Below are 26,664 nucleotides of genomic sequence, written 5' to 3' on the forward strand. Positions count from 1 at the left end.
TTGCTCTCTTTCTCTCTGTCAAATAAATAAAATTTTAAAAAATAGTTGAATGTTTTATACTATGCAAATTTGGTAATGCCCAATGTTACCATATATAAGCAATAGCATGGTAAGTTTCTTGGGACAGTGTGGTCAAAAGGTTACCATGCTGAGCTTGAGCTCTGCATCTTTAGTGTCAGAGATATTTATGATTCTAAGCAGCACCAGGCATGGCTATTAAAGGTAAAAGAAACAGCAGGGGCATGGTTCCAATTGCTTAGTAAACAGTTGTAGGAAAATGTTTATTAAAGCTGGCTCTCAAGTGACAGATAAATGCATATTTCTGTTATGCATGCTAAATTCAGCATGCTGCAAGCTTAAAAGCAGATCAAAACAGGTATTTTAAAAATCATAGAGACAAAACACAGCTATGTCAGTATATGACAGAAAAATAATTTTGCCTTAAAATGTTCTCCCCTTAACCACTCATGAACATGTAATCACAATTTATGGAACAAAATTAAAAGCACATTGGGTATATTCCATTTTTTAACTCAACTGGCATCAAGTTAAAAAAAAAATTGTGAGCCACTGTTAAACTAAGATACAAGTGAATCCCTTTATTACAAACAAAAAACTACATCACATAATTACTGATATATAATTTGTATTTATTAATGTATGATGTTTAATTCTTAAAAAAAAAACAAAAAATGCACACACAAAACAAGCTACTGAATAGATTGTTTCATGCACATCTTTTTCTACCTCACAAGGTTCTGCTGCATGACTTTTAGAGGAGTTCCCTTATTCAGGGTTGGCATATGTTTTTCAATTTTCCTTGTCCAGAGCCATATTTACAGAAAGATGTACAAATATTGTAGATAGTAGGCTGTACAACCCTCACATGATTAAAACTTTAGTTCCTTGGTTTTCTAGTGCTTTGTGTAAATGCCAATAAATTTGAGAGTTCACCCAACTGTGCCTCTTAACCTTTGTTCTCATAGGTGAAGGGCAGGATTTTTAATCAAGTAGCAATTTATCTTTAATTAGGAAAACATAATTAGGTATTATCATCTAATTGCAATTACTGGTTGGAGAAAGCCACATTTCACAACTAGTGACCCATGCTGGATTATCGTTCTCCTAGTACTGAATTTTGAATCAGTATTTGTATTTGGCAGATAGCCAAAACAAATTCAAAGGTAATCACCAGGCCTCTATGCAATCCCACTGTCAAAGTCACAAACTCCACTGCTGAATAGGAAACAAGAGATACTTCCTAAGCCCTGTCTTGGCTATATCTGTTTCCTGCTAAGACATCAAGTGTAGATCAAAGTAATTGTATACAAAAAACCCCATGTGAAGTAGGTTTGAGGACTGTTCCACACTTCAGTTCTGGTACAGTTAAAAACAGTTTATTGTCTCAAGGCACCACTATGGTTGAACATCAGATACACGGGTAATCAGCTAATCTTCTACTATGCTGTAAAGTCAGTAAATAGCTTGTGCAATTGTGAAAAGCAATCTCTAGAGGACTGTTAGATATAAGTAGGCACGTGTATTATAATACAAATAGAAAACAATGAGTCCTAGAAAAAGCATGTTGAGCACCGTTGTGGCATTGTTTGTGTTTCTTCACCTAACACTACGTAAACTTTACATTTACAAAAGGAAAGACTAACTTTTTTAAAGTTATACTCAAGGTTGCTTTTTGTGCTATTTCCAAGTAAGTGAATCTAGTTCGTAGGTGTACTTTTCGAAGTCGTTGGGTCTGGATCAGCTTCTGTTGCACTGGTAGATTCATTCAAGTGCGAGCTTAAGTTTTCTGACGTGAGCTGGGAAGACTTGTAGACAATCTCGTTGAAGTCGGACCTGATGCAGACCAAGGGAGGGTCATTCAGTGGGTCTTCCACTGAGGCCTGTGTGTTTTCTCGAGTGAATCCCATGTCCTTGCTATGTTCTGATGGTGATTTTCTTTTCATGCGAGTGTAAGTTTTGTCTTGATTCTCCATGCCTTGCTCATTTTTCAGAAACCGTCCAAAGAACCAAATGAAGAATCCAAACCACACAAAAGCTATCAAACTTGGAACAAAAGCTAGACACTTGACATCAAGGCTAGCCCCTATGAACCTGCTGTGTAAGAACATATCTCCCTCAACATATGTCTTATTAGTCTGAGGGTTAGTGTGATTGGACCTCCATTCCCATGAAAGTTTGGTTCTGTTCAAATCCTTTAAACTTTCTGAGTCTTTCACTGTATATATCTTCTGCCCTGGGCCAATGTACTGTCCATATTCGTGAGGCTTATAAAATATCTGGTTCTTCCACATATTAAGATCCAAAATCAAGACAAGAAAGATAATTCCATAGTTAAACCATTTACCTGCATTAAAAAAAGAAAAAGAAATACTTCATATTAGTCAAAGACCTATAAAATTGCAATAGGGCTTTCTCCAATAAAATGGAGACAATGGCATACAAGTATAAATTGTTAACGTTTTAGGCCTGTTAGCAATTTTTCAAGATGGCTATGGTGCCATTAAGTGAATTGGCAAAAGATATTTCCTGATTGTATTCTAGACACATGAAAATGTGACTGTGGGACCTAGAGTCAATAATTGATGCTACATACACTAACTAGATTAAGCCTCCTTGTTTGATAGGCACCACAGCTATACTCAAATTTGATTCCATATAGATTATTCTCTAGAACATTTCAGTTAATGTTTAAAAACAAAGTTCTAATGACATTCACAGACAAGTCTAACATATGATTGAACATCTCTTACAGTTTTATAATTATGTGTAGGCAAAAAATAAATCATTTTACAGTGCAAATACTGCAAATATATCAATTGAATTCACATTGCTGTTTGTAGGTGACCTGTTGATTAAACCATTAGTTGATGTGATTCAGATCAATAATTCTTGAGCATTCAAGACTTTAAAATAATTACATTAAATTCTCATTGAACAGAATCCATTTATCAGACATATAAATACAACCAAAGCTGACAAACTGCTTTAGAAGACAGGATTGGGAGAGGTTGTTAAACTACTATAATTTCTTTGTTGTATTTAAAATTTTCATACAGGGGGGGAGGAGTCAAGATGGCGGAGAAGTAGCAAGCTGAGACTGCTTCAGCTAGCCGGAGATCAGCTAGATAGCTTATCTAAAGATTGCAAACACCTGAAAATCCATCGGCAGATCGAAGAGAAGAAGAACAGCAATTCTGGAAACAGAAAAACAACCACTTTCTGAAAGGTAGGACCGGCGGAGAAGTGAATCCAAAGCGACGGGAAGATAGACCCCGGGGGGAGGGGCCGGCTCCCGGCAAGCGGCGGAGCAACCGCGCACAAAATCAGGACTTTTAAAAGTCTGTTCCGCGGAGGGACATCGCTCCAGAGGCTAAACCGGAGCGAAGCCCACGCGGGGTCAGCGTGGCCTCAGGTCCCGCAGGGTCACAGAAGGATCGGGGGTGTCTGAGTGTCGCAGAGCTTGCGGGTATTGGAACGGGAAAGCCGGCTACAGAGACAGAGCCGACAGTAAGCTCGCAGCTCCGTGTTACCTTGAACCGGTCGCAGGCTCGGTGAGCTCGGAGCGCGGCCGGAGGTCAGGCAGACGGGAGTAACTGGGCGCTGTTCTCTGAGGGCGCACTGAGGAGTGGGGCCCTGGGCTCTCGGCTCCTCCGGGCCGGAGACCAGGAGGCCGCCATTTGTATTCCCGTCCTCTGGAACTCTACGGAAAGCGCTCAGGGAACAAAAGCTCCTGAAAGCAAACCCGAGCGGATTACTCACCCCGGCCCCGGGTAAGGGCGGTGTAATTCCGCCTGGGGCAAAGACACTTGAAAATCACTACAACAGGCCCCTCCCCCAGAAGATCAACAAGAAATCCAGCCTAGACCAAGCTCACCTACCAAGGAGTGCGGTTTCAATACCAAGGAGAGCAGCAGAATTCCAGAGGAGGAGAAAGCCAAGCACGGAACTCATGGCTTTTTTCCAGTCTTGCAGTTAATTTAATTTTTTCTTTTTCATTTTTTTTTTTTTTTTTTCTCGCCTTCGGGTAAAATTTTTTTTTTTTTTAACTGTTACCTTTTTCTTTTTTAACGATTTTTTACTAGTTTATCTAATATATATATATATATTTTTACATTTTTCTTAGGTGTTTTCTTTTTTAAAAAAAAAATTCTTTTCTTTTTTTTTTTTTTTTCTTTTTTCTTTCTTCCTTTTTGAACCTCTTTTTATCCCCTTTCTCCCCACTCACGATTTTGTATCTCTTCTAATTTGGCTAAAGCATATTTTCCTGGGGTTGTTGCCACCCTTTTAGTATTTTACTTGCCCCTTCATTTACTCTTATCTGGACAAAATGACAAGACGTAAAAATTCACCACAAAAAAAAGAACAAGAGGCAGTACCGAAGGCTAGGGACCTAATCAATACAGACATCGGTAATATGTCAGATCTAGAGTTCAGAATGACAATTCTCAAGGTTCTAGCCGGGCTCGAAAAAGGCATGGAAGATATTAGAGAAACCCTCTTGAGAGATATAAAAGCCCTTTCTGGAGAAATAAAAGAACTAAAATCTAACCAAGTTGAAATCAAAAAAGCTATTAATGAGGTGCAATCAAAAATGGAGGCTCTCACTGCTAGGATAAATGAGGCAGAAGAAAGAATTAGTGATATAGAAGACCAAATGACAGAGAATAAAGAAGCTGAGCAAAAGAGGGACAAACAGCTACTGGACCACGAGGGGAGAATTCGAGAGATAAGTGACACCATAAGACGAAACAACATTAGAATAATTGGGATTCCAGAAGAAGAAGAAAGTGAGAGGGGAGCAGAAGGTATACTGGAGAGAATTATTGGGGAGAATTTCCCCAATATGGCAAAGGGAACAAGCATCAAAATTCAGGAGGTTCAGAGAATGCCCCTCAAAATAAATAAGAATAGGCCCACACCCCGTCACATAATAGTAAAATTTACAAGTCTCAATGACAAAGAGAAAATCCTGAAAGCAGCCCGGGAAAAGAAGTCTGTAACATACAATGGTAAAAATATTATATTGGCAGCTGACTTATCCACAGAGACCTGGCAGGCCAGAAAGAGCTGGCATGATATTTTCAGAGCACTAAACGAGAAAAACATGCAGCCAAGAATACTATATCCAGCTAGGCTATCATTGAAAATAGAAGGAGAGATTAAAAGCTTCCAGGACAAACAACAACTGAAAGAATTTGCAAATACCAAACCAGCTCTACAGGAAATATTGAAAGGGGTCCTCTAAGCAAAGAGAGAGCCTACAAGTGGTAGATCAGAAAGGAACAGAGACCATATACAGTAACAGTCACCTTACAGGCAATACAATGGCACTAAATTCATATCTCTCAATAGTTACCCTGAATGTGAATGGGCTAAATGCCCCTGTCAAAAGACACAGGGTATCAGAATGGATAAAAAAACAAAACCCATCTATATGTTGCCTCCAAGAAACACATTTTAAGCCCGAAGACACCTCCAGATTTAAAGTGAGGGGGTGGAAAAGAATTTACCATGCTAATGGACATCAGAAGAAAGCAGGAGTGGCAATCCTTATATCAGATCAATTAGATTTTAAGCCAAAGACTGTAATAAGAGATGAGGAAGGACACTATATCATACTCAAAGGGTCTGTCCAACAAGAAGATTTAACAATTTTAAATATCTATGCCCCCAACGTGGGAGCAGCCAACTATATAAACCAATTAATAACAAAATCAAAGAAACACATAAACAACAATACAATAATAGTAGGGGACTTTAATATTCCCCTCACTGAAATGGACAGATCATCCAAGCAAAAGATCAGCAAGGAAATAAAGGCCTTAAACGACACACTGGACCAGATGGACATCACAGATATATTCAGAATATTTCATCCCAAAGCAACAGAATACACATTCTTCTCTAGTGCACATGGTACATTCTCCAGAATAGATCACATCCTCGGTCCTAAATCAGGACTCAACCGGTATCAAAAGATTGGGATCATTCCCTGCATATTTTCAGACCACAATGCTCTAAAGCTAGAACTCAACCACAAAAGGAAGTTTGGAAAGAACCCAAATACATGGAGACTAAAGAGTATCCTTCTAAAGAATGAATGGGTCAACCGGGAAATTAAAGAAGAATTGAAAAAAATCATGGAAACAAATGATAATGAAAATACAACGGTTCAAAATCTGTGGGACATGGAGGAGTCAAGATGGCGGAGAAGTAGCAAGCTGAGACTGCTTCAGCTAGCCGGAGATCAGCTAGATAGCTTATCTAAAGATTGCAAACACCTGAAAATCCATCGGCAGATCGAAGAGAAGAAGAACAGCAATTCTGGAAACAGAAAAACAACCACTTTCTGAAAGGTAGGACCGGCGGAGAAGTGAATCCAAAGCGACGGGAAGATAGACCCCGGGGGGAGGGGCCGGCTCCCGGCAAGCGGCGGAGCAACCGCGCACAAAATCAGGACTTTTAAAAGTCTGTTCCGCGGAGGGACATCGCTCCAGAGGCTAAACCGGAGCGAAGCCCACGCGGGGTCAGCGTGGCCTCAGGTCCCGCAGGGTCACAGAAGGATCGGGGGTGTCTGAGTGTCGCAGAGCCTGCGGGTATTGGAACGGGAAAGCCGGCTACAGAGACAGAGCCGACAGTAAGCTCGCAGCTCCGTGTTACCTTGAACCGGTCGCAGGCTCGGTGAGCTCGGAGCGCGGCCGGAGGTCAGGCAGACGGGAGTAACTGGGCGCTGTTCTCTGAGGGCGCACTGAGGAGTGGGGCCCTGGGCTCTCGGCTCCTCCGGGCCGGAGACCAGGAGGCCGCCATTTGTATTCCCGTCCTCTGGAACTCTACGGAAAGCGCTCAGGGAACAAAAGCTCCTGAAAGCAAACCCGAGCGGATTACTCACCCCGGCCCCGGGTAAGGGCGGTGTAATTCCGCCTGGGGCAAAGACACTTGAAAATCACTACAACAGGCCCCTCCCCCAGAAGATCAACAAGAAATCCAGCCTAGACCAAGCTCACCTACCAAGGAGTGCGGTTTCAATACCAAGGAGAGCAGCAGAATTCCAGAGGAGGAGAAAGCCAAGCACGGAACTCATGGCTTTTTTCCAGTCTTGCAGTTAATTTAATTTTTTCTTTTTCATTTTTTTTTTTTTTTTTTCTCGCCTTCGGGTAAAATTTTTTTTTTTTTTAACTGTTACCTTTTTCTTTTTTAACGATTTTTTACTAGTTTATCTAATATATATATATATATTTTTACATTTTTCTTAGGTGTTTTCTTTTTTAAAAAAAAAATTCTTTTCTTTTTTTTTTTTTTTTCTTTTTTCTTTCTTCCTTTTTGAACCTCTTTTTATCCCCTTTCTCCCCACTCACGATTTTGTATCTCTTCTAATTTGGCTAAAGCATATTTTCCTGGGGTTGTTGCCACCCTTTTAGTATTTTACTTGCCCCTTCATTTACTCTTATCTGGACAAAATGACAAGACGTAAAAATTCACCACAAAAAAAAGAACAAGAGGCAGTACCGAAGGCTAGGGACCTAATCAATACAGACATCGGTAATATGTCAGATCTAGAGTTCAGAATGACAATTCTCAAGGTTCTAGCCGGGCTCGAAAAAGGCATGGAAGATATTAGAGAAACCCTCTTGAGAGATATAAAAGCCCTTTCTGGAGAAATAAAAGAACTAAAATCTAACCAAGTTGAAATCAAAAAAGCTATTAATGAGGTGCAATCAAAAATGGAGGCTCTCACTGCTAGGATAAATGAGGCAGAAGAAAGAATTAGTGATATAGAAGACCAAATGACAGAGAATAAAGAAGCTGAGCAAAAGAGGGACAAACAGCTACTGGACCACGAGGGGAGAATTCGAGAGATAAGTGACACCATAAGACGAAACAACATTAGAATAATTGGGATTCCAGAAGAAGAAGAAAGTGAGAGGGGAGCAGAAGGTATACTGGAGAGAATTATTGGGGAGAATTTCCCCAATATGGCAAAGGGAACAAGCATCAAAATTCAGGAGGTTCAGAGAATGCCCCTCAAAATAAATAAGAATAGGCCCACACCCCGTCACATAATAGTAAAATTTACAAGTCTCAATGACAAAGAGAAAATCCTGAAAGCAGCCCGGGAAAAGAAGTCTGTAACATACAATGGTAAAAATATTATATTGGCAGCTGACTTATCCACAGAGACCTGGCAGGCCAGAAAGAGCTGGCATGATATTTTCAGAGCACTAAACGAGAAAAACATGCAGCCAAGAATACTATATCCAGCTAGGCTATCATTGAAAATAGAAGGAGAGATTAAAAGCTTCCAGGACAAACAACAACTGAAAGAATTTGCAAATACCAAACCAGCTCTACAGGAAATATTGAAAGGGGTCCTCTAAGCAAAGAGAGAGCCTACAAGTGGTAGATCAGAAAGGAACAGAGACCATATACAGTAACAGTCACCTTACAGGCAATACAATGGCACTAAATTCATATCTCTCAATAGTTACCCTGAATGTGAATGGGCTAAATGCCCCTGTCAAAAGACACAGGGTATCAGAATGGATAAAAAAACAAAACCCATCTATATGTTGCCTCCAAGAAACACATTTTAAGCCCGAAGACACCTCCAGATTTAAAGTGAGGGGGTGGAAAAGAATTTACCATGCTAATGGACATCAGAAGAAAGCAGGAGTGGCAATCCTTATATCAGATCAATTAGATTTTAAGCCAAAGACTGTAATAAGAGATGAGGAAGGACACTATATCATACTCAAAGGGTCTGTCCAACAAGAAGATTTAACAATTTTAAATATCTATGCCCCCAACGTGGGAGCAGCCAACTATATAAACCAATTAATAACAAAATCAAAGAAACACATAAACAACAATACAATAATAGTAGGGGACTTTAATATTCCCCTCACTGAAATGGACAGATCATCCAAGCAAAAGATCAGCAAGGAAATAAAGGCCTTAAACGACACACTGGACCAGATGGACATCACAGATATATTCAGAATATTTCATCCCAAAGCAACAGAATACACATTCTTCTCTAGTGCACATGGTACATTCTCCAGAATAGATCACATCCTCGGTCCTAAATCAGGACTCAACCGGTATCAAAAGATTGGGATCATTCCCTGCATATTTTCAGACCACAATGCTCTAAAGCTAGAACTCAACCACAAAAGGAAGTTTGGAAAGAACCCAAATACATGGAGACTAAAGAGTATCCTTCTAAAGAATGAATGGGTCAACCGGGAAATTAAAGAAGAATTGAAAAAAATCATGGAAACAAATGATAATGAAAATACAACGGTTCAAAATCTGTGGGACATGGAGGAGTCAAGATGGCGGAGAAGTAGCAAGCTGAGACTGCTTCAGCTAGCCGGAGATCAGCTAGATAGCTTATCTAAAGATTGCAAACACCTGAAAATCCATCGGCAGATCGAAGAGAAGAAGAACAGCAATTCTGGAAACAGAAAAACAACCACTTTCTGAAAGGTAGGACCGGCGGAGAAGTGAATCCAAAGCGACGGGAAGATAGACCCCGGGGGGAGGGGCCGGCTCCCGGCAAGCGGCGGAGCAACCGCGCACAAAATCAGGACTTTTAAAAGTCTGTTCCGCGGAGGGACATCGCTCCAGAGGCTAAACCGGAGCGAAGCCCACGCGGGGTCAGCGTGGCCTCAGGTCCCGCAGGGTCACAGAAGGATCGGGGGTGTCTGAGTGTCGCAGAGCCTGCGGGTATTGGAACGGGAAAGCCGGCTACAGAGACAGAGCCGACAGTAAGCTCGCAGCTCCGTGTTACCTTGAACCGGTCGCAGGCTCGGTGAGCTCGGAGCGCGGCCGGAGGTCAGGCAGACGGGAGTAACTGGGCGCTGTTCTCTGAGGGCGCACTGAGGAGTGGGGCCCTGGGCTCTCGGCTCCTCCGGGCCGGAGACCAGGAGGCCGCCATTTGTATTCCCGTCCTCTGGAACTCTACGGAAAGCGCTCAGGGAACAAAAGCTCCTGAAAGCAAACCCGAGCGGATTACTCACCCCGGCCCCGGGTAAGGGCGGTGTAATTCCGCCTGGGGCAAAGACACTTGAAAATCACTACAACAGGCCCCTCCCCCAGAAGATCAACAAGAAATCCAGCCTAGACCAAGCTCACCTACCAAGGAGTGCGGTTTCAATACCAAGGAGAGCAGCAGAATTCCAGAGGAGGAGAAAGCCAAGCACGGAACTCATGGCTTTTTTCCTGTGATTTTTTTTAGTCTTGCAGTTAATTTAATTTTTTCTTTTTCATTTTTTTTTTTTTTTTTTTCTCGCCTTCGGGTAAAATTTTTTTTTTTTTTTTAACTGTTACCTTTTTCCTTTTTAACGATTTTTTACTAGTTTATCTAATATATATATATATTTTTTTACATTTTTCTTAGGTGTTTTCTTTTTTAAAAAAAAAAATTCTTTTCTTTTTTTTTTTTTTTTTTTTTTTTTTTTTTTTTTTCTTTTTTCTTTCTTCCTTTTTGAACCTCTTTTTATCCCCTTTCTCCCCACTCACGATTTTGGATCTCTTCTAATTTGGCTAAAGCATATTTTCCTGGGGTTGTTGCCACCCTTTTAGTATTTTACTTGCCCCTTCATTTACTCTTATCTGGACAAAATGACAAGACGTAAAAATTCACCACAAAAAAAAGAACAAGAGGCAGTACCGAAGGCTAGGGACCTAATCAATACAGACATCGGTAATATGTCAGATCTAGAGTTCAGAATGACAATTCTCAAGGTTCTAGCCGGGCTCGAAAAAGGCATGGAAGATATTAGAGAAACCCTCTCGAGAGATATAAAAGCCCTTTCTGGAGAAATAAAAGAACTAAAATCTAACCAAGTTGAAATCAAAAAAGCTATTAATGAGGTGCAATCAAAAATGGAGGCTCTCACTGCTAGGATAAATGAGGCAGAAGAAAGAATTAGTGATATAGAAGACCAAATGACAGAGAATAAAGAAGCTGATCAAAAGAGGGACAAACAGCTACTGGACCACGAGGGGAGAATTCGAGAAATAAGTGACACCATAAGACGAAACAACATTAGAATAATTGGGATTCCAGAAGAAGAAGAAAGTGAGAGGGGAGCAGAAGGTATACTGGAGAGAATTATTGGGGAGAATTTCCCCAATATGGCAAAGGGAACAAGCATCAAAATTCAGGAGGTTCAGAGAATGCCCCTCAAAATAAATAAGAATAGGCCCACACCCCGTCACATAATAGTAAAATTTACAAGTCTCAATGACAAAGAGAAAATCCTGAAAGCAGCCCGGGAAAAGAAGTCTGTAACATACAATGGTAAAAATATTAGATTGGCAGCTGACTTATCCACAGAGACCTGGCAGGCCAGAAAGAGCTGGCATGATATTTTCAGAGCACTAAACGAGAAAAACATGCAGCCAAGAATACTATATCCAGCTAGGCTATCATTGAAAATAGAAGGAGAGATTAAAAGCTTCCAGGACAAACAACAACTGAAAGAATTTGCAAATACCAAACCAGCTCTACAGGAAATATTGAAAGGGGTCCTCTAAGCAAAGAGAGAGCCTACAAGTGGTAGATCAGAAAGGAACAGAGACCATATACAGTAACAGTCACCTTACAGGCAATACAATGGCACTAAATTCATATCTCTCAATAGTTACCCTGAATGTGAATGGGCTAAATGCCCCTGTCAAAAGACACAGGGTATCAGAATGGATAAAAAAACAAAACCCATCTATATGTTGCCTCCAAGAAACACATTTTAAGCCCGAAGACACCTCCAGATTTAAAGTGAGGGGGTGGAAAAGAATTTACCATGCTAATGGACATCAGAAGAAAGCAGGAGTGGCAATCCTTATATCAGATCAATTAGATTTTAAGCCAAAGACTGTAATAAGAGATGAGGAAGGACACTATATCATACTCAAAGGGTCTGTCCAACAAGAAGATTTAACAATTTTAAATATCTATGCCCCCAACGTGGGAGCAGCCAACTATATAAACCAATTAATAACAAAATCAAAGAAACACATAAACAACAATACAATAATAGTAGGGGACTTTAATATTCCCCTCACTGAAATGGACAGGTCATCCAAGCAAAAGATCAGCAAGGAAATAAAGGCCTTAAATGACACACTGGACCAGATGGACATCACAGATATATTCAGAATATTTCATCCCAAAGCAACAGAATACACATTCTTCTCTAGTGCACATGGTACATTCTCCAGAATAGATCACATCCTCGGTCCTAAATCAGGACTCAACCGGTATCAAAAGATTGGGATCATTCCCTGCATATTTTCAGACCACAATGCTCTAAAGCTAGAACTCAACCACAAAAGGAAGTTTGGAAAGAACCCAAATACATGGAGACTAAAGAGTATCCTTCTAAAGAATGAATGGGTCAACCGGGAAATTAAAGAAGAATTGAAAAAAATCATGGAAACAAATGATAATGAAAATACAACGGTTCAAAATCTGTGGGACACAACAAAGGCAGTCCTGAGAGGAAAATATATAGCGGTACAAGCCTTTCTCAAGAAACAAGAAAGGTCTCAGGTACACAACCTAACCCTACACCTAAAGGAGCTGGAGAAGGAACAAGAAAGAAACCCTAAGCCCAGCAGGAGAAGAGAAATCATAAAGATCAGAGCAGAAATCAATGAAATAGAAACCAAAAAAACAATAGAACAAATCAACGAAACTAGGAGCTGGTTCTTTGAAAGAATTAATAAAATTGATAAACCCCTGGCCCGACTTATCAAAAAGAAAAGAGAAAGGACCCAAATAAATAAAATCATGAATGAAAGAGGAGAGATCACAACTAACACCAAGGAAATACAAACTATTATAAGAACATACTATGAGCAACTCTACGGCAATAAATTTGACAATCTGGAAGAAATGGATGCATTCCTAGAAACATATAAACTACCACAACTGAACCATGAAGAAATAGAAAGCCTGAACAGACCCATAACCAGTAAGGAGATTGAAACAGTCATTAAAAATCTCCAAACAAACAAAAGCCCAGGGCCAGACGGCTTCCCGGGGGAATTCTACCAAACATTTAAAGAAGAACTAATTCCTATTCTCCTGAAACTGTTCCAAAAAATAGAAATGGAAGGAAAACTTCCAAACTCATTTTATGAGGCCAGCATCACCTTGATCCCAAAACCAGACAAGGATCCCACCAAAAAAGAGAGCTATAGACCGATATCCTTGATGAACACAGATGCGAAAATACTCAACAAAATACTAGCCAATCGGATTCAACAGTACATTAAAAAGATTATTCACCACGACCAAGTGGGATTTATTCCAGGGCTGCAAGGTTGGTTCAACATCCGCAAATCAGTCAATGTGATACAACACATCAATAAAAGTAAGAACAAGAACCATATGATACTCTCAATAGATGCTGAAAAAGCATTTGACAAAGTACAACATCCCTTCCTGATCAAAACTCTTCAAAGTGTAGGGATAGAGGGCACATACCTCAATATCATCAAAGCCATCTATGAAAAACCCACCGCAAATATCATTCTCAATGGAGAAAAACTGAAAGCTTTTCCGCTAAGGTCAGGAACACGGCAGGGATGTCCATTATCACCACTGCTATTCAACATCGTACTAGAGGTCCTAGCCTCAGCAATCAGACAACAAAAGGAAATTAAAGGCATCCAAATCGGCAAAGAAGAAGTCAAATTATCACTCTTCGCAGATGATATGATACTATATGTGGAAAACCCAAAAGACTCCACTCCAAAACTGCTAGAACTTATACAGGAATTCAGTAAAGTGTCAGGATATAAAATCAATGCACAGAAATCAGTTGCATTTCTCTACACCAACAGCAAGACAGAAGAAAGAGATATTAAGGAGTCAATCCCATTTACAATTGCATCCAAAACCATAAGATACCTAGGAATAAACCTAACCAAAGAGACACAGAATCTATACTCAGAAAACTATAAAGTACTCATGAAAGAAATTGAGGAAGACACAAAGAAATGGAAAAATGTTCCATGCTCCTGGATTGGAAGAATAAATATTGTGAAAATGTCTATGCTACCTAAAGCAATCTACACATTTAATGCAATTCCTATCAAAGTACCATCCATCTTTTTCAAAGAAATGGAACAAATAATTCTAAAATTTATATGGAACCAGAAAAGACCTCGAATAGCCAAAGGGATATTGAAAAAGAAAGCCAACGTTGGTGGCATCACAATTCCGGACTTCAAGCTCTATTACAAAGCTGTCATCATCAAGACAGCATGGTACTGGCACAAAAACAGACACATAGATCAATGGAACAGAATAGAGAGCCCAGAAATAGACCCTCAACTCTATGGTCAACTAATCTTCGACAAAGCAGGAAAGAATGTCCAATGGAAAAAAGACAGCCTTTTCAATAAATGGTGCTGGGAAAATTGGACAGCCACATGCAGAAAAATGAAATTGGACCATTTCCTTACACCACACACAAAAATAGACTCAAAATGGATGAAGGACCTCAATGTACGAAAGGAATCCATCAAAATCCTTGAGGAGAACACGGGCAGCAACCTCTTCGACCTCTGCCGCAGCAACATCTTCCTAGGAACAACGCAAAAGGCAAGGGAAGCAAGGGAAAAAATGAACTACTGGGATTTCATCAAGATCAAAAGCTTTTGCACAGCAAAGGAAACAGTTAACAAAATCAAAAGACAACTGACAGAATGGGAGAAGATATTTGCAAACGACATATCAGATAAAGGACTAGTGTCCAGAATCTATAAAGAACTTAGCAAACTCAACACCCAAAGAACAAATAATCCAATCAAGAAATGGGCAGAAGACATGAACAGACATTTCTGCAAAGAAGACATCCAGATGGCCAACAGACACATGAAAAAGTGCTCCATATCACTTGGCATCAGGGAAATACAAATCAAAACCACAATGAGATATCACCTCACACCAGTCAGAATGGCTAAAATCAACAAGTCAGGAAATGACAGATGCTGGCGAGGATGCGGAGAAAGGGGAACCCTCCTACACTGTTGGTGGGAATGCAAGCTGGTGCAGCCACTCTGGAAAACAGCATGGAGGTTCCTCAAAATGTTGAAAATAGAACTGCCCTATGACCCAGCAATTGCACTATTGGGTATTTACCCTAAAGATACAAATGTAGTGATCCAAAGGGACACATGCACCCGAATGTTTATAGCAGCAATGTCCACAATAGCCAAACTATGGAAAGAACCTAGATGTCCATCAACAGATGAATGGATCAAGAAGATGTGGTATATATACACAATGGAATACTATGCAGCCATCAAAAGAAATGAAATCTTGCCATTTGCAACAACATGGATGGAACTAGAGCGTATCATGCTTAGCGAAATAAGTCAAGCAGAGAAAGACAACTATCATATGATCTCCCTGATATGAGGAAGTGGTGATGCAACATGGAGGCTTAAGTGGGTAGAAGAATAGATGAAGCAGGATGGGATTGGGAGGGAGACAAACCATAGGTGACTCTTAATCTCACAAAACAAACTGAGGGTTGCCGGGGGGAGGGGGTTGGGGAGAGGGGGGTGGGATTATGGACATTGGGGAGGGTATGTGATTTGGTGAGTGCTGTGAAGTGTGTAAACCTGGTGATTCACAGACCTGGGGATAAAAATATATGTATATAAAAAATATATGTTTATAAAAAATAAAAAAAAAAAAAAAAAAAAAAAAAAAAAAAAAAAAAAAAAAAAAAAATCTGTGGGACACAACAAAGGCAGTCCTGAGAGGAAAATATATAGCGGTACAAGCCTTTCTCAAGAAACAAGAAAGGTCTCAGGTACACAACCTAACCCTACACCTAAAGGAGCTGGAGAAGGAACAAGAAAGAAACCCTAAGCCCAGCAGGAGAAGAGAAATCATAAAGATCAGAGCAGAAATCAATGAAATAGAAACCAAAAAAACAATAGAACAAATCAACGAGACTAGGAGCTGGTTCTTTGAAAGAATTAATAAAATTGATAAACCCCTGGCCCGACTTATCAAAAAGAAAAGAGAAAGGACCCAAATAAATAAAATCATGAATGAAAGAGGAGAGATCACAACTAACACCAAGGAAATACAAACTATTATAAGAACATACTATGAGCAACTCTACGGCAATAAATTTGACAATCTGGAAGAAATGGATGCATTCCTAGAAACATATAAACTACCACAACTGAACCATGAAGAAATAGAAAGCCTGAACAGACCCATAACCAGTAAGGAGATTGAAACAGTCATTAAAAATCTCCAAACAAACAAAAGCCCAGGGCCAGACGGCTTCCCGGGGGAATTCTACCAAACATTTAAAGAAGAACTAATTCCTATTCTCCTGAAACTGTTCCAAAAAATAGAAATGGAAGGAAAACTTCCAAACTCATTTTATGAGGCCAGCATCACCTTGATCCCAAAACCAGACAAGGATCCCACCAAAAAAGAGAGCTATAGACCGATATCCTTGATGAACACAGATGCGAAAATACTCAACAAAATACTAGCCAATCGGATTCAACAGTACATTAAAAAGATTATTCACCACGACCAAGTGGGATTTATTCCAGGGCTGCAAGGTTGGTTCAACATCCGCAAATCAGTCAATGTGATACAACACATCAATAAAAGTAAGAACAAGAACCATATGATACTCTCAATAGATGCTGAAAAAGCATTTGACAAAGTACAACATCCCTTCCTGATCAAAACTCTTCAAAGTGTAGGGATAGAGGGCACATACCTCAATATCATCAAAGCCATCTATGAAAAACCCACCGCAAATATCATTCTCAATGGAGAAAAACTGAAAGCTTTTCCGCTAAGGTCAGGAACACGGCAGGGATGTCCATTATCACCACTGCTATTCAACATCGTACTAGAGGTCCTAGCCTCAGCAATCAGACAACAAAAGGAAATTAAAGGCATCCAAATCGGCAAAGAAGAAGTCAAATTATCACTCTTCGCAGATGATATGATACTATATGTGGAAAACCCAAAAGACTCCACTCCAAAACTGCTAGAACTTATACAGGAATTCAGTAAAGTGTCAGGATATAAAATCAATGCACAGAAATCAGTTGCATTTCTCTACACCAACAGCAAGACAGAAGAAAGAGATATTAAGGAGTCAATCCCATTTACAATTGCATCCAAAACCATAAGATACCTAGGAATAAACCTAACCAAAGAGACACAGAATCTATACTCAGAAAACTATAAAGTACTCATGAAAGAAATTGAGGAAGACACAAAGAAATGGAAAAATGTTCCATGCTCCTGGATTGGAAGAATAAATATTGTGAAAATGTCTATGCTACCTAAAGCAATCTACACATTTAATGCAATTCCTATCAAAGTACCATCCATCTTTTTCAAAGAAATGGAACAAATAATTCTAAAATTTATATGGAACCAGAAAAGACCTCGAATAGCCAAAGGGATATTGAAAAAGAAAGCCAACGTTGGTGGCATCACAATTCCGGACTTCAAGCTCTATTACAAAGCTGTCATCATCAAGACAGCATGGTACTGGCACAAAAACAGACACATAGATCAATGGAACAGAATAGAGAGCCCAGAAATAGACCCTCAACTCTATGGTCAACTAATCTTCGACAAAGCAGGAAAGAATGTCCAATGGAAAAAAGACAGCCTTTTCAATAAATGGTGCTGGGAAAATTGGACAGCCACATGCAGAAAAATGAAATTGGACCATTTCCTTACACCACACACAAAAATAGACTCAAAATGGATGAAGGACCTCAATGTACGAAAGGAATCCATCAAAATCCTTGAGGAGAACACGGGCAGCAACCTCTTCGACCTCTGCCGCAGCAACATCTTCCTAGGAACAACGCAAAAGGCAAGGGAAGCAAGGGAAAAAATGAACTACTGGGATTTCATCAAGATCAAAAGCTTTTGCACAGCAAAGGAAACAGTTAACAAAATCAAAAGACAACTGACAGAATGGGAGAAGATATTTGCAAACGACATATCAGATAAAGGACTAGTGTCCAGAATCTATAAAGAACTTAGCAAACTCAACACCCAAAGAACAAATAATCCAATCAAGAAATGGGCAGAAGACATGAACAGACATTTCTGCAAAGAAGACATCCAGATGGCGAACAGACACATGAAAAAGTGCTCCATATCACTCGGCATCAGGGAAATACAAATCAAAACCACAATGAGATATCACCTCACACCAGTCAGAATGGCTAAAATCAACAAGTCAGGAAATGACAGATGCTGGCGAGGATGCGGAGAAAGGGGAACCCTCCTACACTGTTGGTGGGAATGCAAGCTGGTGCAGCCACTCTGGAAAACAGCATGGAGGTTCCTCAAAATGTTGAAAATAGAACTGCCCTATGACCCAGCAATTGCACTATTGGGTATTTACCCTAAAGATACAAATGTAGTGATCCAAAGGGACACATGCACCCGAATGTTTATAGCAGCAATGTCCACAATAGCCAAACTATGGAAAGAACCTAGATGTCCATCAACAGATGAATGGATCAAGAAGATGTGGTATATATACACAATGGAATACTATGCAGCCATCAAAAGAAATGAAATCTTGCCATTTGCAACAACGTGGATGGAACTAGAGCGTATCATGCTTAGCGAAATAAGTCAAGCAGAGAAAGACAACTATCATATGATCTCCCTGATATGAGGAAGTGGTGATGCAACATGGAGGCTTAAGTGGGTAGAAGAATAAATGAAACAAGATGGGATTGGGAGGGAGACAAACCATAAGTGACTCTTAATCTCACAAAACAAACTGAGGGTTGCCGGGGGGAAGGGGTTGGGGAGAAGGGGGTGGGATTATGGACATTGGGGAGGGTATGTGATTTGGTGAGTGCTGTGAAGTGTGTAAACCCGGTGATTCACAGACCTGGGGATAAAAATATATGTATATAAAAAATATATGTTTATAAAAAATAAAAAATTAAAAAAAAAAAAAAAAAAAAAGTAAAATTTTCATACAAATAAGACATTGTTTAGAGACATATTATCTAATGATGATGAATTTTAAAATAAATTTACATCTGCAAATGAAAAGACTGTGGGGAAACTTTCCAGGGATACTAGATTCCATCATAATTTTTATTATAAACACAATTTATTGCAAACTTTACAGTATCAAGTGTATCATAACATAGTAGTACTCACCTCAGAGGTTTGCTATAGCAAATTAGGTGATACATATAACAGGTTCTAAAAGCTTAGTTATAAATATTATATATATATATATATACATACATACATATATATACATACATACATATACATATATACATATATGTATGTATATATATAATGTCAAAATTATTTTATTTTGTATTCAAACGAGAGAGAGAGAATCTTGGGCAAACTTCTTAAACCAAGAATGGTAAAAATGAATTCTGCAATATGTATTCTAACAATGTATAGCTATATAAAAATATAACTTTGTGAAGAGTTTAGGAAAGTGTTTTATCATCATTTTTACACATTTACATTGCTACTATATACAAAACTGAAGAGTTTTAATCCTGGCTCCAAAATTTACTAGCTTTGTGATCTTGGGTTAGTTGTTTAAATTTCCTAAACCTCAGTTTATTTACATGCAGAAAATACTATACTTATTAAAGCTATTAGTGTTAGTATTTCGTAAGATTATTAGATGCTAAACAGAGTGCCTGGTACATAAAAGAAACTCAGTAATTGTTACTATTATTAACATCAAAGCCTTGCCTAAGCCATGATAATGCATTTGCTTGGGAAGGTACCATTCTTCTTCATCAGGAGAATTTATGTAAACTCGCTGACTGGAAATTATGACTCTGCCTGTCCTGAAATTGTCAACCCTACAATTATTACAATCTTTGTAGAGGAAACTCTTGCTGGCATGATTTATTTCACATATCTCTCTAGAAGGTAAGTTGAAACACTGGGAATGTTGTTTCCATATATGATAAACTATAACATCTGGCACTGTTAAGTTCTAACCACTCCTGCTCTCCTGGAGTCATATCCAAAACTAAAACAGACTCTTACTAAGCATCAACCATAAAAGAAGTAAAGAATGCTCAAGCCAGAGAAATTCAGTCAAACATAAAGGAGAGCATCATTATCGAACATTTATTGTGCTCATATTAGTCTCTGTTGTGGGATGCCTTAGTAGCTGCTGAGCACAAACCTTTCTGCCTTCCAGGGAAGAATTCATAGTCTTGTTGGGGAAACAGAACAGGGCATCAACAGATAAATGATAAAAAGAGGCCACAGTGAAGAGGTGCCAGGTGAGTGATATGAACTATAAACACCAAAGATGTTGGGGAAACGGAATAAAAACTGAGGGCCGTCGAAGTATCTGCAGGAAGGATTTTGGAGGGAGTAGCAATTCATTTGGTCCCTGAAAGAAAAGGATAGAGAACAGTCTGGAAAATAGTGCATTTCTTTCAGTTTGCATTTTTATTATGCTGCAGATAAAACAGCATATGGGAAAAGATGAGGTGATATGAACGGGGTGAAAGGAGAGAGAGAAAATAATGGAGAATACTGTAGGAAGAGAAAGCAGGAGAGGAACGAGAGACAAGTGAATTGAAAAAGTTCTAAGATTCCCATCCAGTCTTAAGGAGGTAAGAGTTGGTAGCTTCCATGATGGAAAGCAACCTGAGAGAGGGCTTCAGGTGCTTCCCTGTTGCAGGAGATTCATACTTTTCATCTTGCTATAAACTGCATGTGCTGTGAAGCCAGACTGTCCTTGAATCTGTATGACCGACCATCGCCTTCCTGACTCACAAAGGTCCCTCGGAGAAACCTGTACTCTCTAGGTCACTTTTATTAACTCATGAATAGGGCAGTCCCTCATAAAGTGGTCCCTGTATCTAGGGTAACCCGGTATCAGAAACCGTGATAAGCAGCATCACAGAATCAGGGAGAAGAAAGGAATGCTCAGTGAGCTTGGAGTAAGGTGCTGTTCTGGTGGGAACAGATGCTTAGAGAATGTTAACAGACAAGGAAAAAAGAAAATCAGAGTATAAGAACTGCAGTGAATGTACACTGAATAAATTAAAAAGAAACCCTGAGGATAGGAGGACCTCTTCCTCAAACTTTATGTATTATTTTCCTCCCACAAGTTGAATGGTGCTGAGTGAGTTTGACCACTACATGTTAACACTAAAGAGTCACTTTATGTTATTCTCACATGACCTGGAGTCTGGATATTTAGATGAGATGGAAGAAGAGCAAATTTAAAAAGTGTTGCTGGACGTCAGTTATTGGGTATCTTCTCCCCTCTCTGACACATCTTTACCGATCTGGGAGAGGGAGAATCACAGTCACAAAAAACTGCAGACTAGAAATCAGCAGATGAATCTCATCCTGACACTCAAGTTAAATAATACAACCTTGAGTTACCTGTTCAACCTCTCCAGACCTCAGTAGTTTTATTTTCAAATTGAGGAAACTGAACCAGATGACTTCTCGTTCTATGATTCTGTCCTTTCCCCCCAAATCCTTATACCCCTATTAGCTATGTGAATTCAATTTTTTATGCAGTGAAATAGAGAATAATATCAACATAACTACCTCAAAGGATGATTGTGAGGATAAAATGAGAAGTTACATTTGAATAAGTTCTCTAAAATATATGAAGTTTGCCCAAAAAAGTATTATTTCTTTAATTTATTTCTTCTGTGTCTTCAGTTAATATAGGATCTTGGTGATAGGGAGAGAAGAACATGTAAGGGTTTTTTTTTTTTTTTTTTTTTTAATTGTTGTGTTAGTCACCATACGTATAACAAAGATATATCCTAAAAGTGATCAAGTGTCTCACTTTGGATAAAATAGCAGGAATCACTGAGCACTGACATTGCTGGATAGATATAACTGAACCAGTTACCTAAGAGGACACAGCGTGTAGGTACATGTAAACATGCTTTGTGAATCAGCACATTTAACACATTGAAAATTCTTAGCAGGGGCGCTTGGGTGGCTCAGTGGGCTGAGCCTCTCTTTCAGCTTGGTTCGTGGCCTCAGGGTCCTGGGATTGAGCCCCGCATTGGGCTCTCTGCTCGGCGGGGAGCCTGCTTCCCCCTCTCTCTCTGCCTACCTCTCTGCCTACTTGTGATCTCTCTCTGTCAAATAAATAGATAAAATCTTAAAAAAAAAAAAGAAAGAAAGAAAGAAAGAAAATTCTTAGCAATTGGTAATTTGTCTACAACTTGCAGGAGAATGATCCTGAGAATAGGTCATTTATTATATACATAGATTTTGAAGCTAAAGTACAGGTAATAGTGTCTTCAATAGTGTCCCCTCCACAGACAAGGCCAGGTCAGGGTGGAAAGTGCAGAGGGGAGAGGACAGAGTTAGGCACGTTCGCTACTGACATCCTATTTCTTTTCTTCTGTGGATGAGGCACTGTCTATACCCCTCCCACTCCCCTGTCAAAGCTAGTCAGCTGAAACTTGAAGCTAGTAAAATGCGGAAGAAATGTCTCTTCTTATTTTTTGATTGTTTCTAGCCCACATGACATAAACTGCTGGCCCGTTTATGCATTTGCACAGAGGAATGATGTTCATCTTTAGCTAATATCCTTCCTTCTATTTTTCCACACAGTGTTCTGTTAATTTTGTAATGCTTTCTCCTCTTTAAAAAATTACTTTTGCCCTATGAGATGTGGCAAACTGGAAAGCGAAATCATGGGAGACAACTCAGTGTCACTGTTCTCGTTTATCAAGTGAGGGGTTTGAGCTATCGATCTTTCAGGTTTCTCCCCAGCCCTAAAAATCTCTTTGGTGAATCCAGTGAGATAAACATCACCTAAAACTTAACGTTTTATGGTGAGCCAGGAAATCTCACCATTAGGGCAAAAAAGATGGAATACACAATTTTCATGCAGAGAAAGCTTTCCTTTAAAAATTGTATATTCTGAGAAACACTGTTTTCCATAAAAAATAATTTTGAGTCCCTGAAACAACCCACATGGAACGGATATCAGACACAAAAAGGAAAAGAACAGAAATGCTCTCTTGCCATTTCCCCAGTGTGTTGTTGTGAATGTACAATCAACCATAACAAGAGGTTTAGTATTTCAGCATTAATCACAGGAGAGATTTTGCATTTCCTCCTGTTGTTTCAACTACATAGCATAATGTAAATCAGCAAGAAGGGAGGGTAAGAATCCATACATTATTTCTAGTAATCTCCTTGTTGAAATAGCTCACTGTCTCCCTTAATGAGAAATCACTGTATGGTGTTGGTGGGATTACCTCTCTCTTGTATTTTGTGCCTTTAATGAATCCTATTGATTGTCAAAAATGATATTATAATGGTAATTTTATGTTTTTACATTGTGGGAGATTATAGATCCTGGGCTAGTTGGTTTTAAAAGGATTCTTCTTTAAATATCACCATCACTTAGCATAGGAAATGACAACAATTTGGGGGAAAATATAATTTTTTCAACTAAGGATAAAAGAGTATAAAGTACTGATAGTCCCATCATATAAGAAGCCTCTCATTATTCAGATTTGCAGTTATAATTTTATTTAACCCAGTAGGGTTGCCAGTTAGCATTGAGATTGAATTGTGCTGTGGGCACCTTCCTACTGAATTAGTGCCACCGCTTGGCCAGACTCTGGCCTCTGTTGCAGATACATGAAATGTATCTTTTAATACACAAAGCCTTTTAATATCCATTATGGGATCGCAAGCAAACACGTCCTTGAAATAGATAAATGTTAGATAATTACAGAAATAACCGTTTGCTCTAACAGGCTTCTTGGCCATATTCAATGTCTTTTCATTCCAGACATGAGCAGTGAAAACAGGGCTCACCAAGTTAGCATCTCTTCAAGTAACCCCTAGGTAATTTAGGGATATCTGGAAGCCACATTAGTGCTTGGGTCATAAGGAGAACATTTAGTAAATTGAAGATACTTACTAAAAAATTTATGAATTAATAGGAGCTATTTGAGTTAGTAAAGCTTCATCTTAAGACTTAAAAGCAAATGAATATACCTCCTCTAAGTGCCTCTCTTGTCATTGTCATTTCTTAAGTGGGACATAATCCAACATGATGAGTAGGGGTAGAAACTGGCGATGATACAAGGAGAGGGGAAAGCCATGGGATTATACTGAATTAGGTGACTGTTAGACTCTGACTTTCTTGAGATTAGGAATTGTATCTTGTTTATTTCTGTATTCCCCAGATCGTATTAATGCAGAAAATGTCCATTAACCAATAGGCAAATGCTGAGATAATGTGTCCAGACAAATAACAAGAAGTTATAGTGTTCCAAATCAAATGTGTCACAGTGACCTGGTGAATTTTAGGATACTGCTAAAATCAGATATAATCTGGAAAATTGGGAATAGAAAATGTTCATATCTTAAAGATTGTAATTCATTATATATTTCAAGTCTTTCTTCTAGCTGTAAAGACTACTCCTGAAGAGTGTGAGTTTTATAACAAAAATACTCTTATATGCACAAATGAAGACAGGACACCTCAGTTTGTACATGACAGACCAGGGACAGAAAGGGCTGACAGCCTTCAGGCAAAGCATCCATGGCCTTGAAGAAGAATAGTTCTGGACAAATCAAATATGGGGAATTGCTGCTTCATGTAGAAATAAACATAGTTAACTCTTAGAGCTGTATAGATGTGTTGAAAATAGAAACTGCTTCAGGAAAGGTTTAGAAAAATTCACAACTGAGAGAAAAGCAAGAGGTCTTTGTGTACTTTGGATAAATTCATGATCTTTGGAGATTGTCACAGTGAGCAGGATGCATCATACTTCCCTGTTTAACAAGCCCCTTGTTAATTTTGTCGGACAGAATATTCTGGATGAACCACTGGTCTGCCCTCCCCAGCACTTCCCACGATCCGACTGGCACAGGAGAGCTCTTTAAAAAACAATCTCTGGGAACTCATTTGCCAGAAATCATACACCTATGAAAATAAAACGGAGGGTTTTATTCATTATTTTCCACACTCTTGCCATTGTAAAGCACCTGTGTCCTCACACCACTCAGGAAACTGAAATAGAACACAGACGCAATGGAGGTTTGTTTACTTCTACATTTTCCATTTTTGCCGAAAGGGTTCCCGTGGGCATCATCATGCCAACAGTGTGAGTTCTCTCCTCACAGATGCACAGGCCTTCCTTCTGGCCTTTCCCCCAACCCCCTCCTAATTTACTCAGATGATGGCCACCAATGGGACACTTCCTTTGTCTGGCTGGGATGACAGATGGCAGAGCTTCCACCGGGATTGGCATTAATAGGACTCAGAGGAGCTTCCGAGAGTGAATTGAGAGGCCATTCCTCTCTCGCCTCCAGAGACTTAGTACATCACATTTTGAATCCATCCTTGCACTCACCTTAGAGGTAAAAGGGAAGAGGCCAGAGGAGATAATTACATGGTTACATTTAGCATTTATGTTTAAGAGAAGAACAATGAGCTTGGGCTAAAAGCACCGATGTGACCTAATCATTAACAATTTATCCCCTTTGTTACTGAAGTCAAAATTCCCAGAAAAAAAAATATTTTAACACACCCTTGGATAGAGATGATTTATTTTTATAAGCTGCAACCCAGCTTATAAAATGAAAGCTCATACACACTGCAGCAAACCATCTGTCAAGGGGGATCCAGATGAGCTAAACAGATGCAACAATTCAAGTCATTTCTGAAATGCATAAATAAAACTAGCATGGAATCAGGATTAGAAAATACGCAAATCCTAAATATTTTTAAAATGTCAATGGGAACTCATCAGTGTCAGATAACCCTCTACATACAGCGCTCTTCATTGGAAGAGAGATTTTTTTTTTTCCTTTCTTAGCCTTCTTCTTGACTCAGTAGATAACAGTAGAGAATTCAGAATAGTGGATAAATAATAAAAGAGCCCCTTCTTAGGCTACCTAATATTTTTGAATTAAATAGGAAAACAAACTCTGGAAGGACTCTGAGAGCAAAAGCTTCAGGTAAAAGTAGTGAGAGTTTACCTAGTGCTTACCAAATGGCAGTGTTTTAAGTGCCTTGTACATATTAAATTTCACAACCCCATGGTCAAGTACCTTACTGTTCCCATTTAACAGATGAGAGAACTGAGCCTCTAAGAGGTTAAGAAGCTTGACAAGGGCCATACCAACAGTCAGTGTTGGAGCTAAAATCCAGGCACCATTTTCCATTTTCTCAGCATGCACAGAACTATTATTTCCAGAACACAGAGGAATGATAGTTGAGGCCATGGTGGGGCCATTTTGAATTGGGGAAGCCCTACCAGTCTTTGCACAGACCCTTCTAGTACAGAACAAACCCAGGCAGAGAAAGCGACAGTTGGAGCTGTCTGGGGATCCACAGGATTTCTTCCTACCCCTGACTCTGGCTTCCTCTGTGGTCCCCCAGATGCTTCCCGAAATACTCTGCTTTGGGACCTCTTTTCTTGGTCCCAGCTCTGACTTTCCATCTCCTAGCAGGACTCTATCTTGTGCCTTTCTCACTAACACCTCATTTCTATTTGAATTTTCATTCTGTCCTGTGGCTTCTGATTTTTGAGTTGCATATGAACATAAAAGCTGGGATGAGAGGAATTTTGACTGTAGAA

At 39.4% G+C, this 26,664-nt stretch overlaps 1 protein-coding gene across 3 annotated transcripts in view; it reads right to left on the reverse strand.

Annotated features, from left to right (window-relative positions):
- Positions 1 to 633: 633 nt before the first annotated feature.
- Positions 634 to 26,664, reverse strand: part of TMEM117 (transmembrane protein 117) — a 500,039-nt gene continuing 474,008 nt past the window's right edge. For all 3 annotated transcript variants that reach the window (XM_059185591.1, XM_059185592.1, XM_059185593.1), the window contains one exon: positions 634 to 2,365. In XM_059185591.1, coding sequence (XP_059041574.1) covers positions 1,719 to 2,365 — 647 coding nt within the window. In that variant the 3' untranslated portion in view covers positions 634 to 1,718. The remainder of the gene's footprint in view (positions 2,366 to 26,664) is intronic.

This window comes from Mustela lutreola, chromosome 8, assembly GCF_030435805.1.
Source record: "Mustela lutreola isolate mMusLut2 chromosome 8, mMusLut2.pri, whole genome shotgun sequence".
NCBI classification, from domain to species: domain Eukaryota; kingdom Metazoa; phylum Chordata; class Mammalia; order Carnivora; family Mustelidae; genus Mustela; species Mustela lutreola.